At 45.2% G+C, this 26002-nt stretch overlaps 1 protein-coding gene across 1 annotated transcript in view; it reads left to right on the forward strand.

Annotated features, from left to right (window-relative positions):
- Positions 1-26002, forward strand: part of LOC134743503 (histone-lysine N-methyltransferase 2C-like) — a 75872-nt gene that overhangs the window by 41087 nt on the left and 8783 nt on the right. Inside the window, exons 34-53 of the mRNA XM_063676961.1 lie at positions 19-218; positions 1036-1165; positions 1718-1855; positions 2197-2298; positions 3081-3134; positions 3872-3995; positions 4281-4375; positions 6708-6767; positions 9368-9673; positions 9870-10028; positions 10317-11375; positions 11682-11741; positions 11914-12001; positions 12766-12866; positions 13340-13567; positions 14711-20329; positions 20871-20969; positions 21343-21561; positions 21969-22124; positions 25755-25893. Coding sequence (XP_063533031.1) covers positions 19-218; positions 1036-1165; positions 1718-1855; positions 2197-2298; positions 3081-3134; positions 3872-3995; positions 4281-4375; positions 6708-6767; positions 9368-9673; positions 9870-10028; positions 10317-11375; positions 11682-11741; positions 11914-12001; positions 12766-12866; positions 13340-13567; positions 14711-20329; positions 20871-20969; positions 21343-21561; positions 21969-22124; positions 25755-25893 — 9136 coding nt within the window. The remainder of the gene's footprint in view (positions 1-18; positions 219-1035; positions 1166-1717; positions 1856-2196; positions 2299-3080; positions 3135-3871; positions 3996-4280; positions 4376-6707; positions 6768-9367; positions 9674-9869; positions 10029-10316; positions 11376-11681; positions 11742-11913; positions 12002-12765; positions 12867-13339; positions 13568-14710; positions 20330-20870; positions 20970-21342; positions 21562-21968; positions 22125-25754; positions 25894-26002) is intronic.

A 26002-nucleotide genomic window follows, 5' to 3' on the forward strand; every position in this document is an offset into this window, starting at 1 on the left:
TATTATTTCCGCTCCCAGGTGGGCGACATCCTAACCGGCCTGGGCGGGGAAGACGACGAAGAGCTCCTTGAATCACTAACAGCCGAGATCGGGGAGCAGTTCAACATCCTAGAGTACGCCGACCCGGAGCTGGCGGCGCTCAACGACGCGGAGCACATCCTCGACGGGCTGGAGCTGGAGGAGGTGCCCGAGCGGCATGCCAAGAGGGAGCACCCCATGTAAGTTAACACTCACGCTCGCACAGTTACATCGACACTCGACAGCCGGCATCATGAGCGAGACAGCCTTATAATAATGCGTGTATGATAGAGATAGCAACAGGCGGATCAGTGTTCGAAAACACTTGTGGTAAGCGTCTTTTCTTTAGCTCTTAGTGCCAGTGGCACCATCCGCACTTGACAGACTGATCAACGTCACCGGGCGCGCCGCGGCGGTTTACTATGAAACTTCCCATACAATAAAATTTAGCGAACTCTTTAATGATTACAAACAGTTGGTGCAACCGACCCTTAGTTATTCAATATTCAGCGAACAGTCTGTAATTTAACTACTGTCCGCGCGCCAATTCCGTGCATTCGGAGGTCGAGGAAGTGGGAGGGTGTGCGCCGCGCCCGTACGTACAAAATGACACTACTCTGTCATGACGCCCAACATTCCTAACATTCCTCTGCCGCGCACGGAATTCGCGCGCGGACAGTAGTTGTTTGCGAGAAATATACGAGACATTGCCAGTGTTGGGTAAGTACTTACCTACTATTATATTTTCAGATCCCTGAATCAAGCGCCAACAATTGCATAAAAATTCTTACAAATAAATGATTCGCCTCCTACACTTACTTGTTCATATAACATGGCTTTTTAACTTAAACTATGCCTTTACAAATAACAAACAGACTTGCTCTTCTGGTCGACTGTCAAAGTCCAGATTAGAAACTGCCAATTGCTGTCACCTCCTCAAAAAATGTGTAATCTTATATCTCACGGTCCTTATGCATAAGGCTTGATATTTTATATCATGTTTAATTTTTTCTCCAGCGAGGAATCTGAACACAAGCCGGACACCAAGATGGACAGTGAACTGCAGAAAGCGGTGAAAAACATCGAGGCGTCGCAATGCAAACCGGAAGATGACAAGCCGCGGCTACCGCACCAACAAATGCTACAGGTACAGTACAAGTTCGCCTTTTATTTTCCATCACTGGTTAGGTATTGTAAATGTTTTCTTCCTCGGGTATATGTTGATTCCCCGTTTCTCTTAAGTCTAAAGATAACTGGTAAAAAACTGCGAGCCAGCAGCATATTGTTGTGAATATTTATTCCTGAACGATAATTCTTAAAGTTAATAGATATTTTTATTTTATTTTTATTGATAAAAATGTTTACATGACATTACAGTAATAACCAATGCGTCACGAAACTTAGACTACCAATATGTTATATGATATATCATGAGATCATGACGATGATTGAACGTCAGCTGCCGCTCCGTCGGGGGGCCGAAAAGGAAAAGCTACTCAAACTGATAAATATGCATATATTCTATCCCGATTGAGAATTTATGCCACTAAATTGAAATTACAGCCTGATCATTACCTTTTTTATCCAAAATAATGTCGTTTTGTTGTTGTTTATGGAGCGCGACACCCGTGCTCCCGCGCCGCACCGATTCTTTACCGCAAAATAGGAAAGTGCCTAATCGTGTACATTTTGCGTGCAGTCGGCGATGCTGGCGATCAAGTCGGAGGTGAAGCTGGAGACGGCGGAGATGAAGACGGAGCCCGAGTGGCGTGCGGGCGGCGCCGCGCCGCGCCAGCTGTTCCCGCAGGCGCAGGCCTTCCCCGCCGCCCGCCTGCAGGTATGCCGTGCCAGTGCCAGTGCCATGCACATATATATACAATTATTGCTCGTTTAAAGGTATAACATATGGCTATATAATCTTAAACACTTAGCAGCAATACGACTAATGCAGAAATTGCTGAAGATGTCGCTTCGATTCCGGCCTCGGTCACTTTTTCATTAGTTTATAATTTATATATCGTAGTGTAACTCCATAAAAACACACGTAACAATTTGTTTAAATAAAATATACGTAATTTGATTTCCTTAATTGTATCGTGGATGTTGTCCGCTGTTTCCCTCGTTCTATTTAGGAAGTAATGATGATGTAGGTCGCGTATAACAAAGCTCCGTTTCCAGCAACAAGGCATGGTGCAGCACGGGCAGTTCACCGGCGCCCCGCAGATGGGGCAGCAGCTGGCGCGCCCGCTGCAGTTCCAGCACCACATGCAGTTCGCACAGGTAACGACCACGCTACTGTGTGACAGTGACAATAGGGATGTTGACATGAATCGGGAATATATAAAATGTTATATTTTTACCATAGCAGGGAATATTAGAATGCTGAAAAACATATTTTGTAAGTGTAAATATGCGTTATAAATTAATAAAAAATAACTAAAAGTATTAAGAAGCGCGTGACGTCACGGTGTGAGAAACACACACAGACAAGTTGTCAAACCTGGTGATCCTCCTCGTTACGTCAACCAGACATGGTGCTGACCTGCAGCGAGTGTGGCCTCACATTCGCTGCAAAAATTGCCTATGTCAGTCACCTGAGAGCGCACCAGCGACGCTCTCAGTGGTAAAACGCAGTCGCTGTGGCCGAAATCGGCTAGGAGATGACGTCATCCAGATCACGTGACAGCTTGGAGCGTTTTTGCGCGAAGTTTAAACGCAACTAATTAACGTCGATTTTTTATTAAAAATAATTGAATAAAAATTTAAATTTCTTTTTTGCAATAATTACGTGACTATCTATAAATGAAAACAGTTCAAAAAATAGTCATCATCCCTATTATCGCCGTGGTGAAAGTTTATACAGGAAAAAGCCTGATAGTGATTGAGTTTCTCCCACACGACTTCGCAAATCAGTAATAAAAGTGTCAGGAAACCAAAATATACCACACATACTACGACTAAATCCTCGCGTCTGGTAAAGTGTGATACACTTTTAGCTCCAAGTTAGCAGTTCTAAGGCAGCAATGTACTAATACTACTAATAATTTTATGTTACCGAACAGGGCGGCGCCAGCAGCGTGAACTCGGCGAGCATCGTCAATGCCATGCAGGCGCAGGTTTGTGTTTTATTGCTATTCTGATCCCGCCTACGACTGACCTAGTTCGGCAAATTGTACTTTATAAGGTTCATTGACTGAATTTTAATGAGTGTGACAAATAGAGAGTGACGGCCAAATATATCGGAACACATCCTTATTGCTTTGGTAACAAAGGTGTGTTATGTTATGTTATTTATTTGGCCACTTTAGCTGACACTATCGTGTCAGAACAATCATGTCACGTTCACCTATCTCGGATGATGCACAGACGTCGATTTGCCCGATTTGCGGCCAAAATTATTTTATGGTGTAAATCGTTTCCAAATAAAATTAAAAATACAGAAATCATGTTTTTCTTAAAAGGCATTTATATTATCTTAATTAAATAGAAAAATCGTAAAAAAATAACATGATGCTATGTCACAAATATATGTATGTAAAATAAAAAAATAAACAAAGCCACTTCCCGGCCTAGGCCTGCAAATGCATGTACCTAGATTAAGATTCTTCAAACACAATGTAATATTGTTATTGAATAAACAAATAAACGAATGAATTTTTGTGAAATTTCATTAAAGATCTCTCATCTAGCCGCGCCCGGGACGTGATACTTCCCAGCCAAATATGAAGAACATTAATATCAATATTTCATTGCTTGTTTGAGAAAAGTAACTTTTCTAGTAGTAATTTGCTCCCACAACCCCACACCGAAGTCATTGGGAAGGATGATATTAATTGTAATAATGGTGGAACAGGTGAAGGCGGCAATGCAGGCCGGACGCAACATCGCACCGGGCACGCGTCTCGTGGGCGCGGACGGTGCCGTGGGCGTCGTGCGCCACGACCGCACCGTGCAGCTGCACACACTGCCGCACTCAGGTATATGTTGTTCTAGGTCACGTACACGCCTGGGGCTGAACACACAAGGCTCGCCGACACTTGGCGCCGCGAGTTGGCGGTTAATTGCGTACGACCACGCCCGGATGCACAATAAAATCAAAGTTTAACATCGCTTTTTCACTACCTGATTTGTTCCTTTAGGCTTTAGGGTTACACTGTCTCGTCATTATTATTAAAGGCATTTCGTCATTATTATACAAGCTTCTTCATTTTCTTTAATTTAAGTGTTACTATTAGAGGTTTACAAAGAGTTTGTCTATACAGCGACAGTTGGTGCTGGCGTTTCTCGACCGCCACCGCCACCGCCGTACCCCGGCACGCTGCGTCAGCCTCAACCGCCCCCGCCACCGTACCCACAGGTACGTGCCTTAACATAACCTCAAACAACAACCTTAGCTATTTGTTAGCACACGTTCAAAATTCGTTCAACTTTGTCTTGCCTATACACTTACAAATTTTGCTAACCTAAGTAATTTGTCGGAATTAGTAATTACCATCAGTAATTCTAACAAATATTTTTGTCTGTACAGTCAGTATCCAATAGATAGTGACGGCCAAAGTGACCAAATATATCGGATCCGCGCATCCTTATTTCTATGGTGACAAAGGTGTGTTACGATATATTTGGCCACTTTAGCCGTCACTATCTGTTTGATGCTGACTCAAAACTTAACAGTGTAAAGGCGACCTTATGTCGGTGCGGCAGGCTTGAATTTAATATTTCTTACTTTAAATTACGAAACTACAAAAAAAAATATTCAGACTAAAAAATCCATATTTTGTTAGTAAGCATATTTTGTTTTTGTTTGTGTAGTTGGCGTGTGCGCCGGCGTTCGTTTCTGGCCGGGTCTCATTTCTCGGACGGCATTAAACTAAGTATGTTTGGCAACACACTTGATTTAATTCCAGTATCTTTTTTTAAAGAGGCCCTGAAAAAAACCTGCCTTGCTCAAATTACTATAATTTATGAGCGAACGTGTGTAAACAATTAGCTTTATATATCAAAGTGATTTGACCTGCTGACTGGTGCTAGTAATTATAAATTAAGACGACTCGGAGCTTTGTATGGCGGCGTTGCGCGGACAAGACCCTTTTACTATTCCCATCCAAAGGTTTTTACTAAAGTTAAAGGTTTATAAACCTTATACAGAGTGGTTACATTCTATATTTATATGTCAGCGCCAAGCAGTGAGCAGCCGCAAACGCGATGTTTGATGCGGCGCTGCTTTATAAAAATGGAACGCGTACACTGTATAGATGGTTCAAATTTCTTTGACCGTTGGGAGTCGTTACTACAGTCTAGTCTAGCCGTTTGTTGGGTGTATTAAAATTGCGACGGAACGCCAATCCTCGCAAATCGCGCGATTTATTTAGGCTGGATATACACTAAGAAGTTTTTTACCTACAAAGGACGCAACTATACGTCCATGTGTCCCTGTAAGGCTTACTAGTATAAATCTAGCGTTCTCCACTCATCGCAGCCATGCACCGGTACGTGGGTTCAACTAGTTCAACACCTAAATTGTTTTAAGTCAATTTATTGTAACCAGTCACCAAATCAAGTCACTCTCACATTTAAATACTTAATCGATTCCCTAGATAACATAGAAACTAAATGTAAACATGATAATTTTCCACTTACAACTGAATGATACTTGCGAATCAGTAAAACTTACTAATGAAGTAATGCTAGCATTAATAAGTTCATCTTGGAGGATTTTGATACATTTGTCGTGCATGCAGTAATATTTTTATCTACATGTTTTTGATTGAATTTGTTCGACGTAGTCGCTTTCTGATAGTACGAGTACTTTGTACGTCGAATCAAGTTTGATTGCTTTAAGTGTATGCCGTACAAGCTTGGGTTCACATCGTGTCACTGTTGATGTTATGTTGGCTGTCACACGATAATCGCCCCTAAATGTGAACCGATAAGACGATGTTCATTCCGCTTCCGTTCCGATCTCATCGCAGACGTGAGGATCGAGAGACCCTAGCAATATTAAAATGTCTACATATTGGTGGCGGTTCGTACGGTGTATTATACACTTCCAAATTTAAAAGCGCTTGATCCATTGACAAGCTTAGAAGACTAATATTGCATGGGTATTTTGATATCGCCATTAATCTATATGAGTTTTTTTACTAGCTGTCTCATAAGTTTTTTTTTATACGAATTGGACTTCGACACATTGAGTCATTGAAACTTTCTTTACGTCCTTACTCCTAACAAATAAGGAAAACAGGAAAAAACTAGCGGTTAGCTAAACAGACTCACAAATATGTTTTCGATGATAAAAGAACGAACGAATAAAAAAGAAAAAAAAAAATATTTCTCTTTTTCTCAATTATACATCATGCCATAGACAGTTCTGTACTCATTCAGCAGGGGGTTAGGTTAGGACAACAAATTTCAATAAGGGGTGAAAAGTAATATGCACCCTCGCGCAAAAATAAGTTCATCATCATCAAAAATAAGATGCTAGTAAAAATTGTAATGTGTTTCAATAAGGGGCGAATAGGAACACGTTAGCAGGAAATTAAAAAAGGGTACAACGGTTGTGACAAACCAGGTCGATGAACATTTATCATTAAGGGGCGAATAGGATTGCGGTTAAAAAAACTCGTATGTCGTACGCGTAGTTGGCGATGATGTTGGTTGCATGTCGGTGATCGATGGTTGTTGGGCAGGTGCCCTATGAAGCGGCGGACTGGGGCGACTGGCTGCATCGACGCCCGCTGCTGCTGCAGGTCAGACCACCCGACCCCGTCACCCCGTCACCCGATCCTACCTGCCCTGTGATCCTCCACATCCCACACGGTAGTGCTACGCGGTCAACTGAACACGAACTTTGATATAGTAGTTTGTGAGAGACCTTAAAATATGAGTGTCGTTTTATGAGTTTCATTATAAGATCACACGAGTGTTTTATTGCCTAATTTTGTACAGATACATACCATTCTTTTTCTACGTAAATTTTTATGAAAATCCATAACGATACTGAATGACAGAACGGTCATGACGGTTATAAAGTACGATAGAAAATATTACGAAAAGCATACCCTTTTAATACATTTGTCAGATTATAAATAGGTACTGATTACAAAACATGGTAGGACAGGATTATCATTATCATACTATTGCGATCGACAGATCTACACGCCGCTCCGGTTCACAAACCAAGACATCGCTATGCACATATATGCCTTCCGCTTGCACACCGTTGCGGATTAGCATCAAATGTGAAAACCGCTTGATCAGCACGCGACTATGATAAAAACTTCAAAACAATCCCATCGCATTTTATGGCGCTCGGAGTGTCTTTATTGTGAATTCAAGGTGAATCAATCGCGCTGTGTATACGCGGCTATATGTGCATTGGAAAGTTTTGTCAATTTCGTACCTTGTTCTCGTGTAATAAAGTACAAAATATTGTACTTTAGACACTAGTTCTATAGAACTAGTTTCCACATTCACATACACATAAGGGTAGGAGTAGTAGGCGACTAAAAACTACTTCGCGCTGGCTCAGTAACCTACAGTCCGCGCGCCAATTCCGTGCTCTCGGAGGTCGAGGAAGTGGGAGGGTGTGCCGCGCCCGTACGTCAAAATGACACCACTCGGTCATGACGCCCAACATTCCTAACATTCCTCTTCCGTGCACGGAATTCGCGCGCGGATAGTAAAAATAGGGTCTTTAGACAAAAGTAGTGGTAAAAAATCTAGAGACATAAAGCTCCCCTAAAATCAGAAGTATACATTGAAATAATCGTATTTTTTTTTTAAATATGGTTGATGATCTGGTCTGCATATTAAATTTAATTATCCTGCTGACCAATATTCTTATGACCTAATTGGCTAATAGGTATTTCTAACTTTTATTAGTCAGAATTAACGTGTTTTATGAAAAATAGATTTACTTTTTGGTTGAATTAGGAAAACTCTAATTGAATTAGGAAGCTAAAAAAATAAATGAGTCGTGTTCAGTTGTATCGCATTGCTGTGACTGATATATAAGCTGGCTAGTCCCGACATTCACAATGCACCTGAACTTTAGAAGCTTCCTATTCACTAAATCACCATTTCCTCAATTAAAATCTTAGTTCCGCAGAGTTTCTTTAAATATATCCGGGCTGTCTTCGTTTCTACTCTAGTAAAATCTTTCAGTAAAAAATAAATTATACACATATCTAAAATTAATTCTTTGGTAATAAAATTGAATGCTTCCTAGACGATCCTGTTTCCGACTATCCTTTCTATCCTCCTTGAAAATCAAGAGTAACAAACAGGTACATTTTGCACAAGAGTAACAAAGTGTACCCGTTATTAGCTGTCGATAGGGGGCCTTGCAACTTTTACGTGTCTCTGCTTGTAACTTGCCTGCGCCGCATGCATGCGTACTAACTAACCTTTACCTTTCAGCATCCCTTCTAATACACTAACGTACTACAAGTACATAAACCAGCACTAAACGATACTAAAATGTAATGAAACTTGTATTGTATTATGATTGTATACCGCGAGGATATCCCTGTCTCATCTTGTTCTGTCACGGTGGTGGGACATTCGTCGGGTTATGGGTTGTAAAACTTGAAGTGACAGGTTAATTTTTAAATATGGAAGTCTAAGATGCCCACAATCTATCTACTTTGAAGTTTGACTGTTAAACTCCGCCTCTTGTACTATTCTTGTACGATGAATTTTTGTCATTTGTGCAATATTTAATAAATGAAGATGAGACTACAGTTTTTTTTACTTGGATATACTCTTAAGAATCACAGTGACTTCTCAAATATATTACATACAATATTACAATAGTAAATCACTTTACAACTACTTAAGTACGAGTATTTAGAATATTTTGTTATATAAAATATGATTTATATATTCTGGCACTATGTTGTAGTACTATTCACTCTATCAGAGAACTGCTATTAGTATTTTGCACACTATTAGTTGAGTCCTTGCCAAACAGTATCAGTAAGCCGTGTGTGACACCAAACTTCCTACGTAAGCTCACATGCTATCCGTAAACTTCCTCAGTAGAAAAACGAGGTCGACTGAGCTAAAGATACCCAATTAGTAGAATTTTAAATTTTGATTACAGAAAGTTAGAATCAAGTTTTATCTATTCAGTCGACCTCTCATCCAAGATGAGATGGGTATATCATAATCTCAATTTGCATTGTTTAAATTCAGAATGATGTACCTTGAAAACAAAAAGCATTGTATCAATCTGTAACGAATAAAGAAAGCATCCCAATACTGACGAGGACCGGAACGCCACCGACGCCGGTAGCGGGACCATAGCGAATAACAGAAACGTGAAAGGCAAACATTTAACCGTCAGAACGTAAACCAGGAGCAACCGTTGCTTCTGGAGGAGCTCTTGGAGCAGGAGAAGCGCGAGCAGGAGCGAGACGGCGAGTGGGGTGCCCCGGCGCCCCTGCCGCCCGCCGCGCCGCCCGCGCCCCCCGCGCCCTCCATCCCGCTGTACGCCGGCGCGCCCCCGCCCGCGCCCGCGCCGCCCGCCTCCGACACGGACCACCACCAGCGCCGGCTCTACGAGCAGTGGCTCAAAGCCTACAACGCCTTCGCCACCGACCAGCTGCGCTACTACGAGCAGGAAGTGCAGAAACTCCGTAAGATCCGCAAGGTGAGCAGTAGACCGCTTTCGTGTTCGTGAGCTTTACGGTAGTAGCGTGATAGCGTCCTCCGAGCTCCGACTCATTCGCAGGTACTAGTTACACCCGGGGGGTCGCACTGTGTGGTAACCGAATGATATGTACTAACCGGGGATTGTCCTAACAACTTGCTCCCTTCCTCCATTTCATGCTGTGGTATGTTTATAGTCGCTCAACAGCAAGCAACGTCAGCTGCGCAAGTCGGGGAACGAGCTGATGCCGAACGACGCGGCGGAGCTGCGGCGGGTGTCGGCCGAGCAGGCCGCGCTGCAGAAGCACCTCGAGGCGGCTAGGAAGCAGTCCCGCCAGCACAGCATGCTCATACAAGTAAGTGAAACAATAAAACGTCTGGCACGACTACAGCCGTGACAATATCAAAACTACGTTCAAATGGTAGTCTGTGTCTGAGCGCCAAACTTATACCGTTACGAAAAGAAAGAGGAATAGATTTTTTTCTATGCTTCTTCCGTTTCACTATGTTACAACTTTTAGCGGTTATAATATAAGTGTGTCTCGAGAAAAAAATGTTTGCACCATTTTATACCTGTCAATTATTTTGTTAATTAGAATATAATTATAGTCAAAACATATCTCCATTATATAACCACTTTTCAGGAATACGAGACGAAACAACGCCAGCAGAATCCTCAGTTAGCGCAACAATCTGTTATAAGTCAACAACAGATCACGACCAACCAGACCGTATACACTCAGAACCAGAGCATTCCTCAATCGCCGCAAATGCAACAAACCGCCATCAACCGGCCGATGCAAATAGGCCTGCAGGGAACTGTCCAGCAACAACAGATTATAAGGAACCAGCAAACTGTCTTAAGCTCAGAAGGACAGCAGCGGATAGGTCTTGTGACGTCGCCGCTCAACGCTCAAGGCCGCATCCTCCAAAGCGGACGAACGCTAGTGATAGAACAAACGGGATCACCTCAACAGCAACTAGTCAGGCAGCTTTCCGGGGTTCAAGAGAGACCACAATCCGTCGGCATGGTGCAATTCGGGCAGCAGCAACTGGGAGTACGGAACACAATGCCCGCGGGCGCTCAAACTCCACGCCCAGCCGGCACGAGACCCGCCATGTCGCCGCTACACGTGCAATCCCCACATTCGCAATCTCCTTTACATTCCCTAGCGCCACAGTCTCCTTTACACCACCTGACCTCCCCCTTGCAATCGCCGCTGCATTCCCAACAATCTCCTTTACACCACACGTCGCAATCTCCTTTACATTCCTCGACGCAATCACCTCTCCATACCCAGCAGTCTCCACTCCACTCCCAACAATCCCCCATGCATGTGCAGCAGTCCAACGTGCCGCAGCAATCTCCGATGCATCAGAGTCCTATGCATCAAGGCTCTATGCATCCGCAACAGAGCCCAATGCATCAACAGGGCTCGATACATCAGCAGAGTCCAATGCACCAGCAAAGCCCAATGCATCAGTCTCCATTACATCAACAGAGTCAAATATCTCAGCAATCGCCGATGCATCCTCAACAGTCGCCGATGCATTCGCAACAGTCGCCTATGCATCTGCAGCAGTCGCCGATGCACACGCAGCAGAGCCCGATGCAGTCGTCGATGTCGCCGCAACATTTCTTGCAACAGTTGCAAGCTCAGAGAACGAGCCCACAGTTGCCGACGCCCAGTAGGAGTCCACAAGTAAGTCTTTTTTATTATTGCATGTAATTTTCGACAATCATTTACACTGTTAGCTGACAATAAACCTCATTACAAAAATATAAGGACATAGCAATTGGTCGAGCTTTTTAAAGAAAATAGTCTATGCTATCAGTAATAAAATTAAACATCTACGTATGTAAAATTCTCACGTCTACGGGTCGTGACCAGTGTAAGACGCTCTATATAGTAGTCATTTACATCCTGGCCCATTGAACCTTTAAGATATTTTTGGGAGGGAGATATTTTTTTAAATAATTTGTTTAAAAACTACTGTTTTTGTTTTAGATATATCAACAATCACAAATACAAAGCCCGGTTTCGTCACACTCGCCTCAGATGCAGTCTGTAAGTAACCCATTATACAATATTTTAAGTAATGTGTACTGTGTTCACAAAAAAATACTTCAGTCTTAATATTACATTGGTATTTTTTCTATGTAAGAAGTTGAGCGAGATGGCGCCCTAACCATGTATAAAATACTACGAAGTATCTAAACTTCAAAATCGATTTGAACAGGATTATACGACGAGTCGGTTCTCACGGCCAGCGCCCGGTTGTTCTCCATTGCCCAACCGCTTCGCCAGGCCTCCGCATCACCAGCAAGGTAAAAAACCGGCCAAGTGCGAGTCGGACTCGCGCACGAAGGGTTCCGTACCATTACGGAAAAAAACAGCAAGAAAATCACGTTTGCGGAACCCCATTTAAATATTTATATTATTCTGTTTTTAGTATTTGTTGTTATAGCGGCAACAGAAATACATCATCTGTGAAAATTTCAACTGTCTAGCTATCACGGTTCATGAGATACAGCCTGGTGACAGACAGACAGACAGACAGCGGAGTCTTAGTAATAGGGTTCCGTTTTTACCCTTTGGGTACGGAACCCTAAAAACTAGTATCTGATAAAACAGATTGGGCTTACTTTTGGTATTCGTAGGATGGAGCAACGCAAAGTTTTGAAATTGCTCTCTATTAATGCATAGATGGTTAGCTGGATTTCTGAACCGGTTTGTTAGCTATCAAAATACAAATACCCTTCCCAAGCCTTCATCATTTTGCAAAATGTTTGTCGGTCATCAAGTGACTAGCGCCTTCGGTTTTTTGAGGAATTTATAGAAACAAAACCGTGTGAGTCAGTACATATAAAACCATCACAATATCAAGATTTCTATTACTCTTAGGGTCGGTTGCGCCTACTGTTTGTCACCGTTAAAGAGTTCGCTAAATTTTATTGTATGGAAAGTGTCATAGTAAACCGCCGCCGCGGCGCGCCGGGTGACGTTGATCAGTCAGTGGAGTGCGGATGGTGCAACTGGCACTTAATGTATTATCTATTGATTTGCTTAAAAATATGTCAATATTTGGCAGGAATGAGAGTGGGAGTGCCGTTCGGCAGTCGGCAGCAAACGTCGCCGCTCGGCAGCCCACAGCCTCTGCCTTCACCCGGCAACCCTGCTAATGAGATGGCGGTGAGTATTTCATCTTTACGTATACCTGAGACGAAGTGGTCAGAAGTTACCATGCTTGAATATGGTGTAATTAAGTCAAAATTGTATACTTGATCTGAATTAAGTTAGAAATGTATGTCGAGTGTAAGTGTATGTCGAGTATCTGGGGCTTCTATTTGATCAGTATCTCAGTTCAAGCAGCACATTGCCACCCTTACCGCGCAGTACACAATAACAGGACAGGTAAGGCAGGTGAATGAATGGATAAGTTAAATACTGACCTAATTTTATTTGTCTGTTTAAACCGTAACTCGTTCAGCTCGAAAACAACGAAGTCATGCTTCGTCGCGTCATGAATGCAATAAAACATATTTTTTCCGGCATTGTAGCCTAACAATCAAAATGTTAATATTTAAAAGAATTATATCTTTTTTTAATTTATTTAAACTGAGTATAGATCGTTTCGAAGACTTTAATTCCATTATTTATTCCAGCGCCAACAAATGCTGCAACGGCAACAGTACAGCCCGATGGGCGGCGCGCCCCCCTCGCCCTCGCCGTCCCTCTCGCGCTCGCCGCACGTGCGCACGCCCACCCCCTCCGCCTCCGCGTCCGCGTCGCCCGCCGCCTCGCCCGCGCCGCTCGCCGACCACGGCGGCGGCCACCACCACCACATGGCGCCCGCGCCCGCGCCCATCCCGCCCGGCTACAGATACTTCAAGGTTACCTATCCATACTAATATTATAAATGCGAAACTCTGTCTGTCTGTCTGTGCGTTACCTCTGAACCGATTCATTTGAAATTTGTCATAGAGCTAGTTTGAGTCCCGGGGAAGGGCATAGAATAGTTTTTTTTTTCCCGGAAATCATCCATTAATAGGGTAAAAATTGATGCATCGCCTGACAATGATGTAACTATTATGCTCAAATTGAATCATTGCCTTAACATTTTATCAAGGCGTTAGAAGTTAGAATTGTCCCTCAAATAAGGATATAAGTAAGTTGGTATAGGGAATCAATAAAAAACAGATTGAATAAAAAATAAGCTACCCAAAATACTAATTTTGAAATATGCTAAAGGGCTTCCTACCTGTTTGCGTCATATATCAACGTTATTGTCTACAGGAAGGAAGGATCCGACGTCACGTAAACGGGAATTATAATGAATCTTATCGACATAAAAAACCTATTCATGATAATGGCATCTATATAAACTAGTGGCTCTGTGAGCTAGACCTCGCAAGCATAGCCTTAAACTGAATCAATGTCTGGCTCCGCCATTTAAAAAAAAAATCAATATCTAAATCAACAAAAAAAATATATATATCATCGAACCTGCCCACAAAACTTCATGAGAATCGGTTGAGAATTGCGACCTGTAGAGGAGTCGATCCGGACATGCCAAAGCATTTTTGTCCAAGCTGAAACGTAGACCTTCGCTAACGCTCAGTCAATTAAAACCACTTGTAAATATACCTTTCGACTACCCTTAGGTTAGAGAGAGAGGTTATCAAAGACAATTTTTAGGGTTCCGTACTCAAAGGGTAAAAACGGGACCCTATTTACTAAGACTCCACTGTCCGTCTGTCTGTCAGCAGGCTGTATCTCATAAACCGTGATAGCTAGACAGTTGAAATTTTCACAGATGATATATTTCTTTTGCCGCTATAGCAACAAATACTAAAAATTAAATTTGTACGGTACCCTCGGTGGGCGAGTCTGACTCGCACTTGACCGGTTTTTTTATGATTTTTCTTTTTTCAAAAGTTTTTGTTCCACTTTGTGTGGTGTTTAGTTGCGGAGATATTAGTTTATTGGTAATTTTATTTATGCATAACATGTATTAAATATTTTGCTTTGTTTAGGTTGGCCTGTTCGGCGGCGCCCCCGTGTGGCCCAACAAGGACGACGACCGCCGCAGGCCACCCCACATCAACAAAGTATCCATACTGAAGCGGCGAACACCCCCACGCCCGAGGTTCGCCGGCAAGAGCGCCCCTGGGACCTCCGACGAGCGCCCGTCCGAGGAATCCGCCAGTCAGAGCCCCAGTGAGACGAGAGAATTCCTACTCTACTCGTCTGATGGAGTGGAATACTCGGCCATGTCCGACGACGCCGCGAGAATGGGCTTCGCGAAAGACGACGATGACGATATAGAGGAAATAGTCGAGGAACACCTAGACGATGCCGATATAGTGGTAGTGGAGCCGGGAGCGATATCGCCCGAGGAACGAATCGCGACCGAGGAGGACTTTGAAGAGCTCATCGACAGCGGGAAACCTGAGGACGAAATGGAGGAGGAAACTATCCCTGAGAAAACTACTACCAGAACTGAGACTACGACTAAAACTGTAGCAGTTATAAGCTTGTCCACTGCTAATAAAGCTTCCCCTAACGTACAGCAATACAAGCTGGTGAATCCGTCACAAAGCAGTGCCTTGTCGCGGCTGCCAGTGTTAAGCGCCACCATGCTCTCCCCGCATGCCAACAATAAGATTCTAAACGAAGTCTCACAAGCGACTGTCGCTTCTGTTTCTATCGCAAACCAGACCATTTCAGTGCCCGTGTTAAAGAGCCTTTCCGTTCCTATCGGCGGTCATGGTACCGGTGCGAAACCTCAGCTCAAAAAAATGCCTCTTAATTTAAGTAATCCACCCTTAACTATCAACATGTCCACGCACCTACAATCGAAGCCGATCAGCTCAGTCATCAGCGTTATATCTTCAAACATACCTAAAACGGCAACCCTGAACCCAGTGATTACGCTCGCCACGTCCAATACCGCGGCCGGCGCTTCCAGAGTACCAGTGTCTATACTTACGCAACATCAAGTCAAACAAAAGATCGTCAAAACCATTGAAAAGCCAATGGCTTTGTCACTATCTAATACTAAGCTCTCTAGTCTCTCAGTGACGCATGACGCGACATTGCCAGCAAAGATATTCCAAGATGAAGCGGCATCCCCTGACAGCACGGTTGCCTCTGACACACCCGCAGACAAAGAAATACACCAGATAACTACTACCGCGCAACATTTGGGTGCCATGACCTCTCAAGGTTTAGCTCATTTAGATCATAAACCACCTCCAATAATCAAAGAAACAAGCAAAGATATCGACATTGAGACTGAAATCAGTCAGCAGACTGAATTGCCACATTCGTTATGTATAACTGATAGAACGCCATTGGTGCTCGGAAAGGCGGACATAAAAAGCCCCGATCCTATACCAGAAAAGATTCCCGACAACATCATGGAAGGCGACGATGAAGATAAACCTGAAGACAGTCTACAAAGTAACTTATTACTTTCTTATAACAAATCGATCTCTGATCAGTCACAAAATACGTCAACAGCTGACAAACAAGCGCAAGAGAATGTGGTAAAAACGATTAAAGCCATTGCAAATCAGACTAAAGAGATGGTCATCGATTCCAACATGCAAATTACATCCGATATGACTCAAGAATCTGTACAGATTTCTATACCATCCCCTACCCCGTCACAGGAGAGGTATTTGAATGACATCACTATGCAAGAACACGCGGAAACTGTGGAAGGTAATCAGAAACGCGTGGAGACGTTCGAAGACATGCTGTGCATGCTAGAGAATATAACGGATGACGCTAAACCTTTTGCTATGAAGCAGCCTAACCCTAAACCGAATCCTCAAACTCATGCTCCACAAAATCCTAACATAAATCCTGCCGTAAAACCGGAACATAAGGAGCCAATGGAGCAACACAGTTTCCCTAAACGAGATACGGACAGATTGAGTTTGCAGTCTGCTACCGTGCCTCAGCTCTCGCCGCTGTCCCAACCTTCAGAGTTACAATCTAACATGGCGAACGTATCTCAACAACTGCGGACCATCATGTCTTCCCTCAATACGGCTACTTCAAAAGTGGATGTTCAAACTGTATCATCGCTAATGAGAAAAAATTGTGACGGTACAGCACCCACGCAAGTGAATTTCGAGAACCTTCTACCGTCGTCCAAAGTCGAAGTTGCGGCTTCGAGACCATCTCCAGTACAGAGGATGGAGAAACCGATAACGTCCATTCCTAATTCAGACAGTTTGCCGATGAGCGCGGCACAAATGCTCGGATCCCGAGTCAACACGCTATCATCAATGGGTCAGAATAGAAAATCTCCTACAGTGTCTCCCATAAGTTCTCCGGTCGGCATGCAAAATACCTTAATGAAGTCCCCTGCTCAATCACCCCTGATAACTAACCAGGGTTTCTCTTCTAACGAAGACATGAACGCTACCTCTGTAGCTTCCCAAATTATTCAAATGCCAGCGCTCTCTAAAATACACAGCTCGTCCGCGCCGCAGTCCATAATGCATTCCAACAACACCATTACGACCACTGTCAGCGGATTCCAAAAGGGACAACCATTACCCACGAGCATATTAGGGCATACATTGCTTCAGCCTACGAGACAAATTAATACAAGCAATCTCCCTTTCAACCCTCAAAGCATCAGCTCTAGTCAACCCCCAGCGTTGGTAATGACATCGCGGCCTATGATGGGCAAGGAACCTCCGCCAAACGTCACCGTCCGCGCTCACACTCTAGTTAGCCCAGGTATGAGCCAAATAAACCAAATGCAGGCGAAACCTGCCCAGGGACCAATTAATTTCATCACGTCTTCCAAACTATTGCATACGCAACTAACTTCGCCGTTGAAACGATCAAAATCCACTGATGAACCCAAGACAGAAGTTATTGTAGGTCACATACAGCCTACTAAAAGACATAGCGTGGAATCGGTCATTGTGAAATCGGAACCAATGGAGACCGACGAGCCGACGGCGACTTCTACGATCGTTACAGACAACGCTGGCAACAAAATCATACATCAGTCAGCCAATCAGAGAAATGATGAGTCTCAAAATGTGTTGTTAAAACAACTGCTGCAGACAACTACCTCGGCCGCAACTGTTGTCCCGCGGACGATGACTATTCAAAGGACCGCACCGGCTTTAGGGACAATACCCTCGCTAGAAGCCCAGCTAGCTAGACCTTCAATTCCACCACCTACCCTAGCCTTGTCACAAGAAGTGGAAATACCTAAAAACTCGCCGCGACAAATCATGACGCATAATACACAAGTCAGTTCACCCTACACTAGTCGACCGAGCATGCAGACTATCCAGACGATGCAAGGCATGCCCATGCAGACTTCCATTCCGACGTCTTCTATGTCACCCTTGATGCACTGCTCCACGCAGTCACTCATGGACGTACGAAAACCGAGTATGAAAATTATGACTAAAGAAGAGACCACGCCGTTGCCGGAGAGTTCACCAACAATTAAGACGATGCCAATGTACCCCATGGGCATGGACGCTCAACAGCTCCATCAAGCGATAAAGAAGGAAGTCACGCCGCCACAACAAAGCCCTGTCATGAGACCTTTCACTCCCATGGATGTGAAGAAAGAGCTGCTCGATGAGAGCTCCCAGCAATCCGCCACTTCTGGAGTCTCCACTGCTTCAGACCAAGGGAAACTCGACCAGCCGATGAAGGAAGAGTTTCCTGAAAGCGTCAACATGGATCCTTCCGCGGAAGCTAACGCTCCAGAAACGCCTTCCGAAGCCAAAAAACGCAAGAGACGAGAATATCAGCAGAAGAAGAGGAAACAACTACAACTGAACATGAAAATGGCAGCGGAGAACAATGTGAGTGCAGCGAACGCCAAGAAGAGACCGCGAAAGGGCTCTCGCTACGAGGAAGACTATGACACGTTTATTGACAATCTGATGGCTCAGCTCCGGCTTCTGCAGCCAATGCAAATTCAAGAACCATCACTAACTACTAACTTTGCAGTCTGTCCACTTTTCGGGTCCGGAGACTTGACAAAATTAAAGAACAAGGACTACGATATTATGAAGGGTGATCTGGTTGGAGAATTCGGCAACGCAAAGATTCCGAATGTCGCCGATTACTACAACACGAAGCCTTTCGGTGACGACGAGCCACTGCCGGAGAAACCGCCAGCGTCTACTCAAAGAGGGTTCTACGATCAAGAATTCCAGCCGATCGTGTTTGATGAAGATCCAGAAGATAAGAAATTGGACTTCATTTGTAAGGAGCGAGACACGGATACTCCAGATAGCATAGTGAGCTGTTCGAGTCCCGAGTGCCTTGATATTGAACCAGCGAACCGCTTCCCTGGTCTAAAACTTATTGATGATGATGAAGAAGATGAGGACAGTGATTCCGCAATGTCCGGTAAAGTGTCCCCGATCATACCTTTAATCGCTCCTGTTCCCATCCGAGTCAAACCAGTCTCACTGTTCAATTTGAAGGATGAGGATGGCTCGACGGCGCTGAAGTGCCTGGACTCAGACGCCCCTATGAAGACTGTCGACTCGCCTGGCAGCACAGAGAGCAACGAAAACGTAACGGTAACACTAACACTCACTTCCGGTGCCGCTGAAGATATACTAGGCGTATTGAAAGAACTCGCGGGAATTTTACACATACCACCACCAACTTCCTACCAAATCGTAGAAAGAACAGCTACACCACCGTCCCACAAGTTGGGGCTGTACAGATCAAAAGGTAAAGATGGGAAGGAGGGCACGCCTATTGACATTCAAAGTATACTCAACGGAGCGGCTAAGTTCTGCCGTCACTGTGATGTAGTTATTTTAGATTCGGTCGTCAGAGCGAAGGCGTCCGAATTTCCATTGCTATCAGCGAACAAAGGCAACGCCGAAGACATCTTGTGCGATAGCGATTCAGAATTATACTTCTGTAGCACGCAATGCTACGAACGATTCGCTTGGCGGCCCACGAACATCATTCTAGACGGGAAGTCGAAAGCACCCGTAAAGGAGGACGTCAAGTCTGACAACGAGACAAACCTATCTAAAGATCGCGATGACTTCGACACGGCGTCCACAGAGAGCATGGAAACGGACGATTTAGACATCAAACCGGACATCAAGGACGAAAAAATGGACCTATCCTTCATAGACTCACTGGACAATGACGAGCTGATGAAAGAAGTCGGCGAGGACGTCGGATTAGGCGGCTTAGATGAAGACCTCAAGAACGAATCCGACGAAAAGAGCAACCATAGCGTAGAAAAAGAAAAATACAGAGGCATTCGTTACAAAGCGTGGTCGCCGGGCTGCATCGGGCCGCCCGTCAAGTACAAGCGGCCGACAGACCGGGAGCTTACCGAACTCGTATTCAGAACTGGGGTCGCTATAATGCCGGTGACTACGGAAGATTCTCGACGTTGCGAGCTATGCGGGATCCAAGGCGACGGAGTGGCGGATGGTGTTTCAAGGCTACTCAATTGTGACGTAGACCGCTGGGTGCACCTGAACTGTGCGCTGTGGTCCGAGGGAGTGTACGAGACGGTGAGCGGCGCGCTGATGAACGTGGAGACGGCGCTGGCGGCGGGCTCGAACGCCACGTGCGCTGTGTGCCGCCGACTCGGCGCTACTGTGCGCTGCTTCAAGGTTAATATTACATACTCTACTTATATCTCATAGAGTTAGACCAAGAATAGTCTGCAGCGATTTTGATAGCACACGCAGTGCAAGTGTTATTTATACGTCATAATTTCATCGAAGTTTGACACTTGCACTGCGTATGCTATCAAAATCGCTGCAGACTTTTCTTGGTCTAACTCATTTTTCAACTTTCTTGTTCAACTTAAATCCTTTAGAAAATAGAGCAAACTTTTAGGAAATTACCCTCTGGAAACCGGATCTAAACTTGCCAGTCAAAAAAAGGCCTTGAAGTTATAAACTTAATTAAGAATATTTACATATAATTTTAAATAATGTACATCGAGCTGCAAAATTGCATGGGCATATTATGAATGATTTCGTTCATAAAGAGACCATGCAATTTTACGGCTGGGTGTACCTTTAGGAAAGAGAAACTTTTCCAGTTTTTATGTTGTTCTAAATCATTATCTGTCTTAATGTTACTCTAATAAAGAATTGCCGTGAAACCGCTGGAAGACAACAGACTAATTCCAAGAATTATTCAAAGGTGCGGTGCGGCAGTGTGTACCACCTCGGCTGCGCCGTCAAAGACAACTGCGTATTCTACAAGAACAAGACTGCTTTCTGCGCTTCACACGCACCCAAGGTAACTCACTCTTGAATCTTTTTGTCTGATTTAAACACCGCAGCATAGTACGTCAAGAAATAGAAAACTTTTAAACTTACTTATTAGATTTTATGGCGTAAGACGGGACCCAAGATCAGTGAAAGTTCTAATAAGTAATAAAAGCTAGGCTGGCAAATTGAGCTTTAGCTGCACGTTACGCGAAGCGCCCCAGAATAACTTAGGCCTTTCTTAAACGGGGCAACCGAAAAGTGATTAGTTGTCAACTGTGACGCGACCAAACGACCAATGACCTATCAGTCAACGCAACTGGTTTTCAAAACTTCAGTCTTGACAAGATTCAATAAGTGAATAATAAACGTTGCTGTTACTAAACAAGATTCATGTATTTCAGAGCGAAAAAGATAACGAACTGACAACCCTGAGCGTCCAACGTCGCGTATACGTGTCGCGCGACGAGCAGCGACAAGTCGCGTCCGTCATGCTGCACTCTGACACCAACCACCTCATCCGAGTGGGAGGCCTTATCTTCCTGAGCCCTGGGCATCTGCTCCCGCACCAGCTGGCTTCCTTCCACACGCCCAACTACATCTACCCTATCGGATATAAGATCGTGAGTACTGATACTATCTCCTGGTACGGGGGCTCCTGTCATGTTGCGTAGTAAACCTGTACTGGTGGGGACGCGAAACAAAGGGTAGTAAGGTGCAAAACATTTTTGGGAAACTCATGAAAAAGAAGCCCATTTATCCCTAGTGCACGATCTCGGTGATCGAAGAAGCGTGCAGCGAGGCGCCAATTTCCAAGGGATTTGAGTAGCGTGCACTCCTAAGTGCGATCTCTCGCGCGCATGCCTTTTGCATTTGTTTAGTATGGACGTCTCGCCGAACGCCTGCTGGTCGCCCCGCTCACGCGACCTCGCAGTCTGCACACTTAACTTGGTATATGGTCTTCTGTTGTGTTGTGTGAACATGTTCTACGCCAGATGTTGTTTTGTTATGTTGTGTGTTTGTATCGCAGGTGAGATTCTACTGGTCAATGACGCGCGCTAACGCGCGCTGCCGCTACGTGTGCTGGATCTCGGAGGAGCAGGGCCGGCCGCGCTTCCACGTGCGCCTGCAGTCCGAGCCCGAGCAGGACATGAGCGCGCCCACGCCGCGCGCCGCCTGGGCCAAGGTACGTCATACGTGTGCTGGATCTCGGAGGAGCAGGGCCGGCAGCGCTTCAACGTGCGCCTGCAGTCCGAGCCCGAGCAGGACATGAGCGCGCCCACGCCGCGCGCCGCCTGGGCCAAGGTACGTCATACGTGTGCTGGATCTCGGAGGAGCAGGGCCGGCAGCGCTTCAACGTGCGCCTGCAGTCCGAGCCCGAGCAGGACATGAGCGCGCCCACGCCGCGCGCCGCCTGGGCCAAGGTACGTCATACGTGTGCTGGATCTCGGAGGAGCAGGGCCGGCAGCGCTTCAACGTGCGCCTGCAGTCCGAGCCCGAGCAGGACATGAGCGCGCCCACGCCGCGCGCCGCCTGGGCCAAGGTACGTCATACGTGTGCTGGATCTCGGAGGAGCAGGGCCGGCAGCGCTTCAACGTGCGCCTGCAGTCCGAGCCCGAGCAGGACATGAGCGCGCCCACGCCGCGCGCCGCCTGGGCCAAGGTACGTCATACGTGTGCTGGATCTCGGAGGAGCAGGGCCGGCAGCGCTTCAACGTGCGCCTGCAGTCCGAGCCCGAGCAGGACATGAGCGCGCCCACGCCGCGCGCCGCCTGGGCCAAGGTACGTCATACGTGTGCTGGATCTCGGAGGAGCAGGGCCGGCAGCGCTTCAACGTGCGCCTGCAGTCCGAGCCCGAGCAGGACATGAGCGCGCCCACGCCGCGCGCCGCCTGGGCCAAGGTACGTCATACGTGTGCTGGATCTCGGAGGAGCAGGGCCGGCAGCGCTTCAACGTGCGCCTGCAGTCCGAGCCCGAGCAGGACATGAGCGCGCCCACGCCGCGCGCCGCCTGGGCCAAGGTACGTCATACGTGTGCTGGATCTCGGAGGAGCAGGGCCGGCAGCGCTTCAACGTGCGCCTGCAGTCCGAGCCCGAGCAGGACATGAGCGCGCCCACGCCGCGCGCCGCCTGGGCCAAGGTACGTCATACGTGTGCTGGATCTCGGAGGAGCAGGGCCGGCAGCGCTTCAACGTGCGCCTGCAGTCCGAGCCCGAGCAGGACATGAGCGCGCCCACGCCGCGCGCCGCCTGGGCCAAGGTACGTCATACGTGTGCTGGATCTCGGAGGAGCAGGGCCGGCAGCGCTTCAACGTGCGCCTGCAGTCCGAGCCCGAGCAGGACATGAGCGCGCCCACGCCGCGCGCCGCCTGGGCCAAGGTACGTCATACGTGTGCTGGATCTCGGAGGAGCAGGACCGGCCGTGCTTCCACGTGCGTCTGCAGTCCGAGCCCGAGCAGGACTGTTTGTTTTGCCATATAAACTCACATCCCCTTTTTAACCCCCTTAGGGGTTGCATTATTAAGAACGTTGAAATAACTTTGTTTTGTAATATTATACAATGCCTTTCTAAGAAGTTTCCAAGCATTTGTAATGGATTCAAACTTTCAACTCCTCTTTAACCCTTTTAGGGGATGAATATTTAAAAACGCTTTAATTATATTTCTTGTATTCTAATAATATGCCTTTATTATACAAAGACTGAAGTCCTGTACTCAAAAAAAGGTTTGATCTCCATACAAACTTTCAACCTATTTTTTACCACCTTGGGGGATGAATTTTCAAAAATGCTGAACTAAGTTTTCTTCCCCTTTATTTAAATATCTTTCTACGAAGTTTCAAGTACCTAACTTAAAATTAAATTAGGACCCCTACAAATTTTCAATCCCTTTTTTACCACTTTACGGGATGAATTTTCAAAAACGCTAAAATCACTTTTCTACTCTTTTAACGATATACCGTATTACGAAGTTTCTAATTTCTAGCTTAAAGTAAAATTTGAACCCTATACAAACTTTCAACCCCGTTACTTTTCTTCTATGCTAATAATATAAAATAAATAAAATAAATAAATAAAATAAATAAAGTTTTATTTCAGGCAACACGTACAGTTGTACACCCATATCAACATACAATTTAAAAGTTACAATGCCAAAAGGAATACTTAACTAAAAACAAAACACTTAAAATAAAAGTTAAACAATTAAAATAGTATTACACTATTTTTTGTTCCCGTTTTGGTGCACGGAAAGCCAGTGCCTAAACATATGACAACTAATGTTGCGATACACCGACATAAGGATGGTGTTTTGCGAGCGGCGCATCCCCTCCCAAAAAGAAGCAATACGCGCGCGTACCACTGCGAAGAAGTAAGGGATTCTGGCTTCCGCGAACATGGTGGAGGCACTGCAGGAACGCGAAAGCCCCATCAGTGTCCGGAATATATTATTATACTGCACACGGATGGCGCTGTACGTTTTCCTGCTGTACCTAACCCACAGTTGACAAGTGTAGAAAGAGAGACAATATGCATTAAATAATGTACATTTGACCCCCCTGCTACACCCGGCAAACCTACGGGCTATCATGTTGCCACGGACAGCCAGAGCTCTTCTCTCTCGTTCCATGTCACAGTCGTCTCTCATGTCATCCGTCAGTATATGGCCAAGATATTTGAACCGCTGCACAATACGCAGCTTCTCTCCATTCAGTTTCACTTCCGGTATGTTATCCGGACCTCTTCCTGCCTTAAAAATCATCAGTTCTGTCTTGGCTACATTGTAAATCAGCCCGTGAGAATTTACATAATTTTCACAGACTGAAACCAGCTTTCTCAGACCCTTAATGGAGGGGCTGAGCAGCACCATGTCGTCAGCGTAGCTGAGACTGTTAATACAGATGTCACCCACGTGACAACCGACTCCAGTGCTCCTCAGCCTCCCCATCAACTCATTGACGTAAAGGTTAAAGAGGTCCGGAGAAGTGAGTCCACCCTGGCGTACCCCGCATTCTAATATATAACTTTCTAATATACCTTTATACAAAGATTCAAGTCCCGCATTCAATAAAATGTTTGACCTCCATACAAACTTTCAACTCCCTTTTCACCAATATAATATATCTTTTATCCAAACCTTTTACCACCTTACCTTACCTTTTACTTTTTTTTTTAGGTTTGAATTCATAGCTTAAAATAAAACTTGTACCCCATACATACTTTGGACCCTCATTTCATCCCCTTAGAGGATGAATTTTGAAAAACCCCTTCTTAGTGGATACTAACGTTATAAAAACTACCTATTGTGAAAAATTCAGCTCTCTAGGTCCAACGGTTTGGGCTGGGCGTTGGTTTAAGTGAGTGAGTCAGTCAGGACTTTTACGTTTATATATATAGATTACATGATTTTTTCTTTTAACCTTTTGAGTCATTCGGACTTTCTGAACGTTTTTGACATTTTAAAATGCTGGGACTTGAGTTCCAGCCAGTTCCAGCATTTTAAAATCTCAAAATCGTTCGTGACCATTTGAATGGTCAGTTGATTTTAAGACCAGGTTAGGTATTAATGCAGCACGTCTCCGGTTCGGTCTTCGATTTTCCGTACATAAGCAATGCAAGCGGTGAGATGAGATGAGAGGTGTAGGAAGCCGGAGACGTGCTACATTGACCTCTGGGTGTGTAATTATGATATAGGAGGCTAACGAGCAGACGAATCGCTCGATGGTAAGCAATCACCGTCGCCCATGGACACCTGCAACACCAGAGGGGTTACAAGGTGTAAAAAAACAGGCCATAAATCTGAATAACTAGTTGTTTCTTCAGGTGTTAGACGCAGTGGCAGCATTGCGGGAGGCCCGCGGGGAGGCCGGCGTGCTGAAGCTGTGGCCCAACTACGTGACCGGCGAGGACCTGTTCGGGCTCACGGAGCCTGCCGTCGTGCGGGTGCTCGAGAGCCTTCCCGGTATGTTTTCTTTGTGTTATAAAAATAACAGACTGTTGTGGTTCTTTTTAAAGTAAGTGTGAGGTTTTTCCTCTTCTACGTTTTTATTAGACTTTCAGACCAAAACCGT

The sequence above is a fragment of the Cydia strobilella genome, chromosome 8 (assembly GCF_947568885.1).
Source record: "Cydia strobilella chromosome 8, ilCydStro3.1, whole genome shotgun sequence".
In the NCBI taxonomy this organism is placed as follows: domain Eukaryota; kingdom Metazoa; phylum Arthropoda; class Insecta; order Lepidoptera; family Tortricidae; genus Cydia; species Cydia strobilella.